Source organism: Carassius auratus, chromosome 46, assembly GCF_003368295.1.
Source record: "Carassius auratus strain Wakin chromosome 46, ASM336829v1, whole genome shotgun sequence".
Lineage (NCBI taxonomy): Eukaryota > Metazoa > Chordata > Actinopteri > Cypriniformes > Cyprinidae > Carassius > Carassius auratus.
The window spans coordinates 12,912,373-12,923,247 of record NC_039288.1 but is presented as its reverse complement, the minus strand read 5'-3'; the positions used below and the strand labels follow the sequence as shown (position 1 = coordinate 12,923,247).

Sequence of the window (10,875 nt, the reverse complement as noted above, 5' to 3'; positions counted from 1 at the left end):
TTTTGAGCAGTGTAGAGTAACACTTATTTGTCATTTCTCCGATCACAAATGCAGACATGGTTTTATGTTTAGGTGGCACGATACATAACACAATGCATAAAAAGACAGTATCAAAGTATTGTAAGGGGCGTAACATTTCCATCACACACTTGAGGAATTCAGCCAATCACAACACACTGGATAGCTGGCCAATCAGCCTACACCTTGATTTTCAGAAAGATGAGCTTTGTAAAAAATCTATATTTCAGAAAGGCGGGGCACAGAGGAGCAACAATAATGCACATTATGTGGAAAATAATGTGTGTTTTTAATAAATAATGAGTTTTTTTTCCTACCTTAAACCGCATAAACACATTGCATTAGCCTACACCAAATATACAAAATAATGTTCTTCTTAGTAACGTCATGTGACCCCTTTAACAAATATAACAAAACATTTGATGTTTTAGAAAATGAGCAATGAAAATGATCTTCTTGGACTCTGTGTGTGCGATGTATGTAAATAACTTGTCTTGATGAACCGCCAGCTACTTTTGTCCATCAACTCAAGTAGATAAATAATGGTTTGCATGGACTGCGCTTCACGTGAGACTGCACTCCCCCATAACTGGGAGGCAGAGTGGTACGGTCCAGACGCAGCTTTCCCGATGGAGTTGTTGCCGAGGAGCTTTCAGAGTTTCGGGGAGCGAGAGAAGCGAGAGCACGGGCGGTGATATGGTGCTGACAATGACTGCCCACTATCTCAGGAATAACCCGATTCACCCGGGACTGAATGTTAGAGTCCTGCTCGTGCTGTCATTTGTGTCAGGTAGGTTCTATCACATCTTACTTGCTGTGTCGTGAGCGCGCGAACCCTCGGCAAAGTTTGGGGGAATCCAGCGGTCCGTGGAAAGTGTCGAGCGCGTGAACCCGATGCCGTCCAGACTCGCGGACAGTCCTTCAGAACGTCACCGTGCAAAGTCGTTTGTGCCACGAAAAGTTTCTAAAACTTAGATTTTGCTGATTTCATTTTGGATAACTGCGACATATTTCTAATGGAACCCAAATCTAGCCTTTTTTGTCTTCAATCTGTTATTTCTTTCAAACAACGCCGATTGTGTGAACGCAGGAATCTCGCACGAGGACTGAGATTCAGCTGCCATGGAAACATCCTAGCAGAAAATGAGAAACAAACAGTCGCTGTTTTTCTTTTGTATAGTTATTTATTTATTTATAACTTCATATCTTTAAAGAATAGTTGGATACTCGAAGTAACCCCTTGACATTTATGTTGGCAGTGGAATGCTAGTCATTGTTTGCCAGCTGGTAACGTTAATCCATGCCAAATGTTGCGCTCGTTTTTTTTTTTTTTTTTTTTTTTTTTTTTTGCGTGCAATTGTGCTCATATCTGGAAAAGAAGAATCGATGTTATTTGCTTCGTTTGTTGACTGAAAGTTAATTTTACTTGGAAGTTTGTCACACATCAGATTAGTAATTGCCAGTTCCTTGTAACTAAACCAGTAGTATTTCAAGTGACCTAAGTTTGACATTTCCATTTGATAGACGCTTATTTGGTTTTGCATTTTGCTGGCTAATGACATCTCTGCTGAAACATCCAATTTAAAATTGTTACCTGGTTTCTAGCTGGTCTAAGCTGATCATACCTGCAACCTTGCAGTTAATTTTAAAAAGGATTTTTCAACCGACATCGTTCTCGTTGACAGTTAAAATCATTTTGTCCCGAGCACACCTGTCACGACCACAGTTGCCTTCTTTTAGCAACGGGCTTCAGCTGTGTATCATTCTGCAGCTGTTGGGGACACATTCAGCCAGAGGTCAGACCACAACACAGCACTCCGGCTCGTGCACAGTGGGGCGGTATCATGAGACGGTGTCCTCGCGCCTGAATCGATCACTCACTCACGCACTCACTCAAAGCAATTCCATCATTTTCCAGCTTTTGTTGTGTCTAGGGCATTACAACAATTGTCGTTTTTGTCCGTTACGTAGTTAATTGTTACAGTAAACGTTTGGACTGAGATGGGATGTTTTAAAGATCCACTTTGTAACTATCTTTGGTTTGTATTTTTATTAATCTAGGAGCAAAGGTTGGGACTTGGCTTATTCTTTGTATTTTGTTACTTCTATACATCCAGTTCATTTAAAGTAAACAAATGTCTGGCCAGACGCCCTGCTGACACTAAAGACCTTGTGTCCAGCAGGGTCAGCCACTGCGTCTCCTGTCCTCAGGTTTGTCCAGACATGGTGTTGTCGTTCTCTGCACTGCAGTAAGTGATGGCGGCAGGGGAATGAGGAGAGAGAGGAGGAAAGAATAACAGTTAAAATACCACACAGGAGCTGGGGATTAGCCCTGGCATTTCACTCTGTGTGTCCCACCCTCCCTCCTTCCCTCTACCTCTCTCAAACTGCTCTTCGCTCCATCTCATTCATGTCGTCCTAATTGCTTCTCTCTCGGTCTCTGTCACCGTGTTCCATTTTTATCCCTGAATCTAATTGGTTGGTTAATAACTTGGACTTTAAATTTTCTCCCAGGCCTTTTCCTTTGTTAAACGCAAATTTTCTCCACCCGTTGTGTTATTTCAGTCGGGTGATATCAGTATCTAGACTTTTTGTATAGATAACATTGTACTTTCTATGAATAGAGTACGCTTGGGTGTCCCATTACTGAGCTTGAGGTACAAATTCCATGTTTTTCTGAAGACAATTAGGTTTCCAAAAGTATTATCTAACATAAGATCAACAAGTATGTTTTGAATGTATCAACTGTCAGTAATGACAATGCTTGTGTTTCACAAAGGGCTCGACCTTTCTGTACTTGTATAACAAAGTAATGCAACAGTCTCATAATTTCGATGTTAAACTGATATTTAATTCATTGTAGCAAGGTTGAGGTTGCAGAGGCTGACCTCTAGATGGAATGAAAGTAGCAACAGATCTTTTTTTTTTTTGTATTGTGTCATACAATTGAGTGAATTGAATTATCATAAGGACAAAAATGTAAGGCAGGGACTTTGGTCAGTCCATTAGCCATTGATTGAATGGAGGCAGATCTGATTGTGACAATAACATGCATTTAGAAAATAGATGAATAGGTGGATTTCTATTTCTTGCTATACTTAAGATCCTCTAAAAAAACACTGTGTGATGAACACTTGCAGTGGTGGTTTGTATTATCACATGCTAGAATTGAACAACTAAAAAAACGTTTCATATTGATGACATGGGGGAAAAATCTCTATTACCAAATTGTCAGCCAAAACCCCTTTTCCATCATTAGGGTGCTGGTGTCGGATCCCGCGCCAAATCTGAAACCACTGGTCTGGAAAAATCGGCACTCTCCAGGGCCCTAAATTCATGCCAGTCCCGAACCAGGAACCACTAACATCAGAGGCTAATGATAATCTCACTAAATGAAAATAATTTATATAAATAAATATTTTCTTTCTAATTCTTCTTTGACTTGTCTTGACTGTCTTCTTCTGTGATCGATAAAAGCACTACAAGGTGATGTGGGAATTGATGCATTAGTGGTGTTAAACACGATCCTTTCAACACTTTCAATCTCTGTGTTTCTCTAGAGCTTAAGTCACTGCTACCCGGCCCCCTGAGTGCTCGCTCTTATCAAGACAGAATGGATTGAGCCGGCGGTGTGTCTGCAATTAAGATCCATGTAACATGATTTTATTGATAATGTTGTAATGCTGGTGGCATGGAATCTGTGTTCCACCCGCAAGACCATTAAGGCATCAATACATTGTACACATTAAGAAGTCTTAGCCAGGTTCTTTTTTTCATGAATAACCTATGAAAAACATGCATGATCTTTGGTTGGAGGAGTAGAGATTTCTCCACTTTGGCACTCCAGGTCACACTGCTTTGGAGCGGGGTTGAATAATGAATGACCTCTTTATATAGACCCTTTCATCTGTGCTTGTGAGAGTCTGTCAGCGTAGGGGTGTACGTGGAGAGTGAGATCACCTTCTGCACCGGTCCTGATTCTAATGTCACTCTTTACACTCTTACATAATGACCAGTTTTACATATGGACTCTACTTTTAGAAAGGTTGTTGTTTTTTCAACTTAGAAATTAGTACTATTTTTGTTACGAGTACTTCAATTCAGCAAGGATACATTAATAGATACATAAAGAATGACAGTAAAGACATTTATGATGTTAAAAATGATTACAATTTCATTATTTCAAACTTTGTTTATCAAAAAATCCTGGAAGGAATGTCATGGTTTTCACAGAAAGATTTAAGCAGCACAAATCAGCATCTCACAATGATTTCTGGAGGATCACGTGACACTGAAGACTGAAGTGATGGCTGTAGAAAATTCAACTTTTACCATCACAGGCATAAATGTAAAATATTTGTATATTAAAATAGAAACCAGTTACTTTTAATTGAAATAACATTTTACAGTATTACTGTTTTTATAAATATAAAAAAATCCTTATCTGACCCCAAACATATGAACGGCAGTCTAGATTTGTGACCAGTTTGATTCCAAATGTAGATTTTTTTTTTTTTTTCATTGGTGTCTACGACAGTCTTAAATTTGAATGTAATTTTTATCTTAGTCTATAACAAGTACTCGACTACCCTAATGCATGTTGCACATCTCCACAAAAATGTTTTTTTTCTTATTGTACCCTGCCTGCAGGATCAAGATCAAGAGCTGTCTTTGCACCATCAGAAGCTGAAAACAGAGCGCTGCCAGAATTATTTTACTGCTCTGTGCAGAAGAACAAAAATAGACGTTTTTTTCTGAAATTAAGGATCACAGGGAGATTTAATAGCCGACATAGATCGATTTAAAATTTTGTGACTTTTGAAGAGGGGGTCGATGAAGTGTCAATGCTTTAGAGACCTGGGATTCATTCATCTGTCCCTCTGTTGCAAAAGAGGATTAGGCCCAAGCAATAATAGAGAGGCAAGCTTTGTTTTTGTTTTTTTGTGTGTGGGTTGTGATTGTGCTGTTGCTAACATAAGAGAGACACAAACAGTCAGTCAGCGATCACTGACTACAGTTCTCCCCAGTATTAATCTCTAAGATGACCGGCCCAGCTTTTTTGCCGGAGCATGAAGGGCAGTCGTGTTTCAGTGACCTCCTCATCAAGCAGCTGTCTCTCTGTGGGTGGGGAGATGAGCTGTGTGTCTTCTATGAGCCTGTGCTCTTTGGTTAACAGTGACATTTTCACCCTGTGTGTAGTTTCTAACGTCTTTCTTTGGCTTGATCACTTTCTGCAGCTGGCAGTGGAGGATGGCAGTCATAGATATTTTTTGTGATCTTTGCTCTGCTGCTGGTTAGTGGTTATGGCTTGATGTGTTATTATGATTCCAAAGGATTTGCATTTTTTGCACTGATTTTGGGAGAACTACAAGCTTGAATACTCCACTATGGATATAAACATGATGAAATGTTGTTTTTTCTAACCAGGCTCATTGGAAAAACTTGCCTGTGGTAACATTTTGTGATGATACTTTGTTTTTTGTACATTTCTTGACCCTTTCAAAGTGAAATGAACTAAACATTTAGCATTTAACTATAATAATATTTATATAATATTTAAACTTAACATTTAACTATACACTCAACACTACCTCTCATTCCATCCTGATGATCCGACGGTAGCTATTCGCATCTCAGCTTGTCTAACAGACATTTCTTCCTGGATGATGGACCATCACCTTCAACTCATCATTGCAAAGATAGAACTGCTTGCGATTCCAGCAAACCCATCGTTTCATCACAATTTCAGCATCAAGTTAGGCACATCAACCATAACTCCTTCAAAAACAGCTAGAAGCCTTGGAGTTATGATTGATGATCAGCTGACTTTCTCAGACCACATTGCTAAAACTGTCCGATCCTGCAGATTTGCTTTATTCAACATCAAGAAGATCAAGCCCTTTCTTTTGGAACATGCTGCACAACTCCTTGTTCAAGCTCTTGTTCTGTCCAGAATGGACTATTGCAATGCTCTCTTTGCAGGTCTTCCAGCCAATTCTATCAAACCTTTACAATTAATTCAGAACGCGACAGCAAGATTAATTTTTAATGAGCCAAAAATAGTACATGTCACACCTCTGTTTATCAATTTGCACTGGCTTCCAATAGCTGCTCGCATAAAATTCAAGGCATTGATGTTTGCCTACAAAACTACCACTGGCTCTGCACCCATTTACCTAAATTTGTTAATTCAGACTTATGTGCCCTCTAGAAGCTTGCATTCTGCAAGTGAACGTCGCTTGATTGTGCCATCCCAAAGAAGCACAAAGTCACTTTTGCGGACTTTTAAATTAAATGTTCCCTCCTGGTGGAATGACCTTCCCAACTCAATCCGGACAACTGAGTGCTTAGCCAAGAATTGGCTTAAAACACATCTCTTCCATCTTTATTTGACCCTCTAACTTTAACACCCACTATTCTAATTCTATTCTTTAAAAAAAAATCGAACTACCTTTCTAATCTTTTTATATTCTATTTTCTTTTTATTAATTATGCAATTGGATGTGTGTGTATGTTTAAAGACCTCTAACACTAGCTTGCTCTATTTTTATTTTATTCTATCTGTTTTCTTTATATTATATTATTAGGGCTGCACGATATTGGGAAAAAATTACATTGCGATATTTTATTTTTCTGCGATTATATATTGCGATATGAAAACTAATTTTTTTCTTAGCTACAAACAAAAACGGGGTGAGCACACTTACATTCTCATTTTAAATGATTTAAACATGGACACCATCATGTCAATTGATTAATATGCATGAGGGAGAGAGAGCAAGACACCGTTTGTGTTGTTTGAAGACATTTAGCGTGCGGCCGGGCCTTAAATTACATTTATATCTGAATATGTCAACCTATAGACTTTCAAACATCTAAGTGTCATGAATTAATATGAATCTGTGTACAAAATGACATATAAACATATTTTTCTATTGTATTTTGCATGAAAACGCTTCCAGCACGCTTGCGTGTCACGTGAAAAATAGGCGTCGGTTCTATCTCTAGCATGCACGCGTTTTCCGCTCGGCCCGAGCCGCGCGTCTCACGCAGGCAGTCTACAAGCTCTAACCTGTTAACATGGGAGCCGAATTAAAAACGGACACGCCACGCAGCTGAGACGCTTGCGCCACGCATCTAGTGTGTCGCCGGCCGCACGCTCACGCGCTCTCTGGCCCATACAGTTAATGAATAACGGATCAACTATGACAGCCTACATCGCACATCCTGCGATGTGACTATCGTGGATTCATACATCGCGATATCGATGCTTAAACGACACATCGTGCAGCCCTATATATTATTTAAAATCCCATGCTATGTGTACTGTGTTAACCTAACTGAGACTGCTTATAGCACTTATCATTGCTCTTTTTGTTGTTTTTGATTGCTTCCATTGTCCTCATCTGTAAGTCGCTTTGGATAAAAGCGTCTGCTAAATGAATAAATGTAAATTAAATGTCCAATGATTGGAGCTAAATGCTGGTTCAGTTTTATCCAAAACATATGAATGTTAACCTGACAGTGTTTTTTGTTGATTGTTGTATGTATCGAGGCAGAAAATTGAAATGTCTGGTGAATGTAATGCTCTATCGTGTTTGAAAATAGTATACCACCTACACTAGACCCTGGTTATAGCCCAACCAAGAGCAAATGCGAGAGAAAAGCACATTTCCTGAAGCGTCCGTGTAATTTTACCTTGTTTCAAGTCTGAACTCTTGAGTATTGTTACCACACCCGAGCGCTCCTCATTGCAAGTGCTGTATCAGGTGGGCTACCGAGCATGTTTACTACATCAGAAAAACCATATGAAGCTGGTAATGTGGTGCAAACAGAAAATGTGTTAGTTTGCAAATAGTGTATGGTAAAAGTGTTTTGTGATCATAATGTATTGTTGTGCTAGGGACTGGGAACTGCAGTCAATTGTATAAATGTAACATTGATAACAATGTTTTTATATCTTACTGAAAACATTGCTTTACATTTTATGTGTGGAGTTTTGTGAGTAACAGCCATTGGTTGCAAACATCAAATGTCCTATAAATGGTTTGCTTGCAGTTGCCCCTCTACATGAAACTTGCCCAGGAGGAACTGTTTAAACATTGCAAAACACCTGTGAGTAATTTTATTGCATGATGTTATGACATGGAGAAGGGAACGCGTGTAGATTTCATGCAAAGTGTAATCCATCCTGACTTGTTTCTTTTCTTAAGTGCTGTTTTGTTGCCATGGCATCTTTCTCTCCCACAGTTCCCATCTTTTCTGTTTGATTCCATATCTTTAATCCCATATTCTATATTATTTCTAAAATAACCTGTTCTGGATTAGTTTATGTAGCATTACATCACTTGCTCATCAATGAATCCACTGTAGTAAATGATCAGAATGATAGTCCAAACAGTTTATAAAAACACCACAATAATCCACAAGTAATACACACAAATCCAGTCCATTAATTAATGTCTTGTGCTGCATGTTGTAAATTCATCATCATAAGAATTTTTTACTTCAAACTGTGGTTTCCTGTTGAAATATGAATCCTCTATCCACAATGTTGCTTTTTTCAAATTTCAATGAAAAAGTCGTCTTGTCTAAAGCAGGAGAGAAAAAAATGCACAGATCAAGCACTGTTCACAAGCAAAAACAGTCCAAAACCATTCTGAACAAATATATTAGGGGTTTGTAATGTGAGAAGACAAAAGGAGGTGGATTTTTCCACATGAGAAAGCATTATGGACGCCGGTTTTAAGTTAAAATGCTTTGATGGATTTATTTATTAAACTTGCAGCTTTTTTTGTTCACAAGATGTTAATTGATGATCTGAGGTCTTGTGGATTACTAGTGATGTTTTTATCAGTTGTTTGAACTCTTAATTCTGACGGCACCCATTTACTGCTGAGGATCCACTGGTGAGCAAGTGACATCATGCTACATTTTCCCAAATCTCTTCCAATTAAGAAGCAAACTCTTCTCCATCTTGGATGGCCTGGCTGATTAAATTCTCTGTAACTTTGCAGCTTTTTTTTCGGTGAACTATTCCATTGAGGCAGTGCAGTGTTTGGTCGAGATGCAATGCAAGCTTTTTAAGCCAGTTTTAAAATGCTTGGAATGCAGCGGATTGGAATCTGATTTAAGAATGTTCTCTAAACTAACTGGAGTCGTACTGTTGATTTGACCTGATGCTGAGGTCATTGTTAAGAACACATTCATAAGCTTTTGGTGCTGATTGGTCTAGATGGATACATTATTGTGTTGTTGTTGTTAATTTTGGCTCTGTGACAACCAGAACTTTGTTACGAGCTTCTGTTTCATTTGGAATGCAGTGCCTTTTACTTAACACCAGTCTTTCCTGGTTTTCAACAAGCCTTCACAGCCCCACTGGGACCGTGAAGTGGTCAGTCATTTCCCACACAAGCACTGTCTATGCAGCCTCACTTATCAGCGTTTTTGGGTGTGAACTATGTTTGGCTGTCTGATCCTCTGAAGTAGCCCTCTTCACTGCTTATCTTCATAGTGTGTAGGGCTGGGATAAACGATTATTTTTTTAAACGATTAATCTAGCAATTATTTTTTCGATGCATCGATTAATCTAACGATAAATTTTTTCAGACCGATTCGATTTTGATTATCTCCCCATTAATTGACTACTAACAATTTATACATGTTGATTTACATATCTGAATGAAAAAAAACATGAATTCCTTAACATTGTTCCATATGTTTATTGCTCTTAAAATTACAAAATAAAAGACTGACTAAGAATGCATTACTTTGCACTTGTATAGAGATAGCGTTCAATAAAACCTTGAAGCCTTGAAAACACATAGCTTACTGAAAACAAGCTTACTGAACACATAGGGTCTAGCTTACTGAAAAAAGTTCATCTTTCAGATGAAAATAACAAAAACTTGATGTCTAGCATTCAATAAAAAGGTCACCCAAAATACTTGTTTAGAGCAATTGAAAGAATACAGTAACCAGAGAGTGCTTTTCAAAAAAAAGAAAATGTATAACAGTGGGAGCCAGCAGCTTGTCATGGAGAAAAAAAAATCTCTGAATGCTCCACGTGAAACCTTGGTGTTCCGCCCTTTTTCTATCGTTTCTAATGATTTTGCTTAATATGCACAAGGGAGAGAGAGAGAGAGAGAGAGAGAGATCAAGACAGCAAGACAGCACTCGTGTAGTTTGAAGACTGTGAGTGCGCGAGCGCGCATGAAACTTTGGTGTTTCGCCCTTTTTCTATCGTGTTTAATGATTTTGATTAATATGCATAAGGGAGAGAGAGAGAGAGAGCAAGAAGCGCTCGTGTTGTTTGAAGACTGTGAGTGCGCGCACACAGCCAGGGCTCTCTCGTACGCGCCCTGTCAGGCGCAAATAAGGCTTTGACAGCCACCAAAAAAAAAGATCAATGCAGAAAAACCCTGGATTGGTTATATAACGTTGGACAGAATGTTGATCCGGCCATCGTATATTCAGCGCACATAAGGTAAATGTTTTGCAAAAGTTTTTTTGAGAAATAAAAACAGGTCGATGAATCGATGCGCATATTTTGCGTCGACGTATTTTTTGCGTCGACGTCATCGATGACCTCGATGCGTTGTCCCAGCCCTAATAGTGTGACATCTTTGGATCTTCTTTGGAATACCACAAGCAGTGTTAAGCTATTAGTTTGCTGCTATGGGGTTTTTATTGATTGCGATTAACTACCGTATTAGTCGTACTTTTTTTATAGTTTGGCTGATCCTGTGACATATAGTCAGTTGCAACTTATTTATCAAAATTTATTTGACATGAACCAAGAGAAATTAACCAAGAGAAAACATTACCTTCTACAGCCGCGAGAGGGCACTCTATGCT

At 38.8% G+C, this 10,875-nt stretch overlaps 1 protein-coding gene across 2 annotated transcripts in view; it reads left to right on the top strand.

Annotated features, from left to right (window-relative positions):
• The first annotated feature begins 597 nt into the window (after positions 1-597).
• LOC113064249 (nectin-3-like protein) overlaps positions 598-10,875 on the top strand; it is a 62,073-nt gene continuing 51,795 nt past the window's right edge. For both annotated transcript variants that reach the window (XM_026234914.1, XM_026234913.1), the window contains exon 1: positions 598-808. In XM_026234914.1, coding sequence (XP_026090699.1) covers positions 715-808 — 94 coding nt within the window. In that variant the 5' untranslated portion in view covers positions 598-714. The remainder of the gene's footprint in view (positions 809-10,875) is intronic.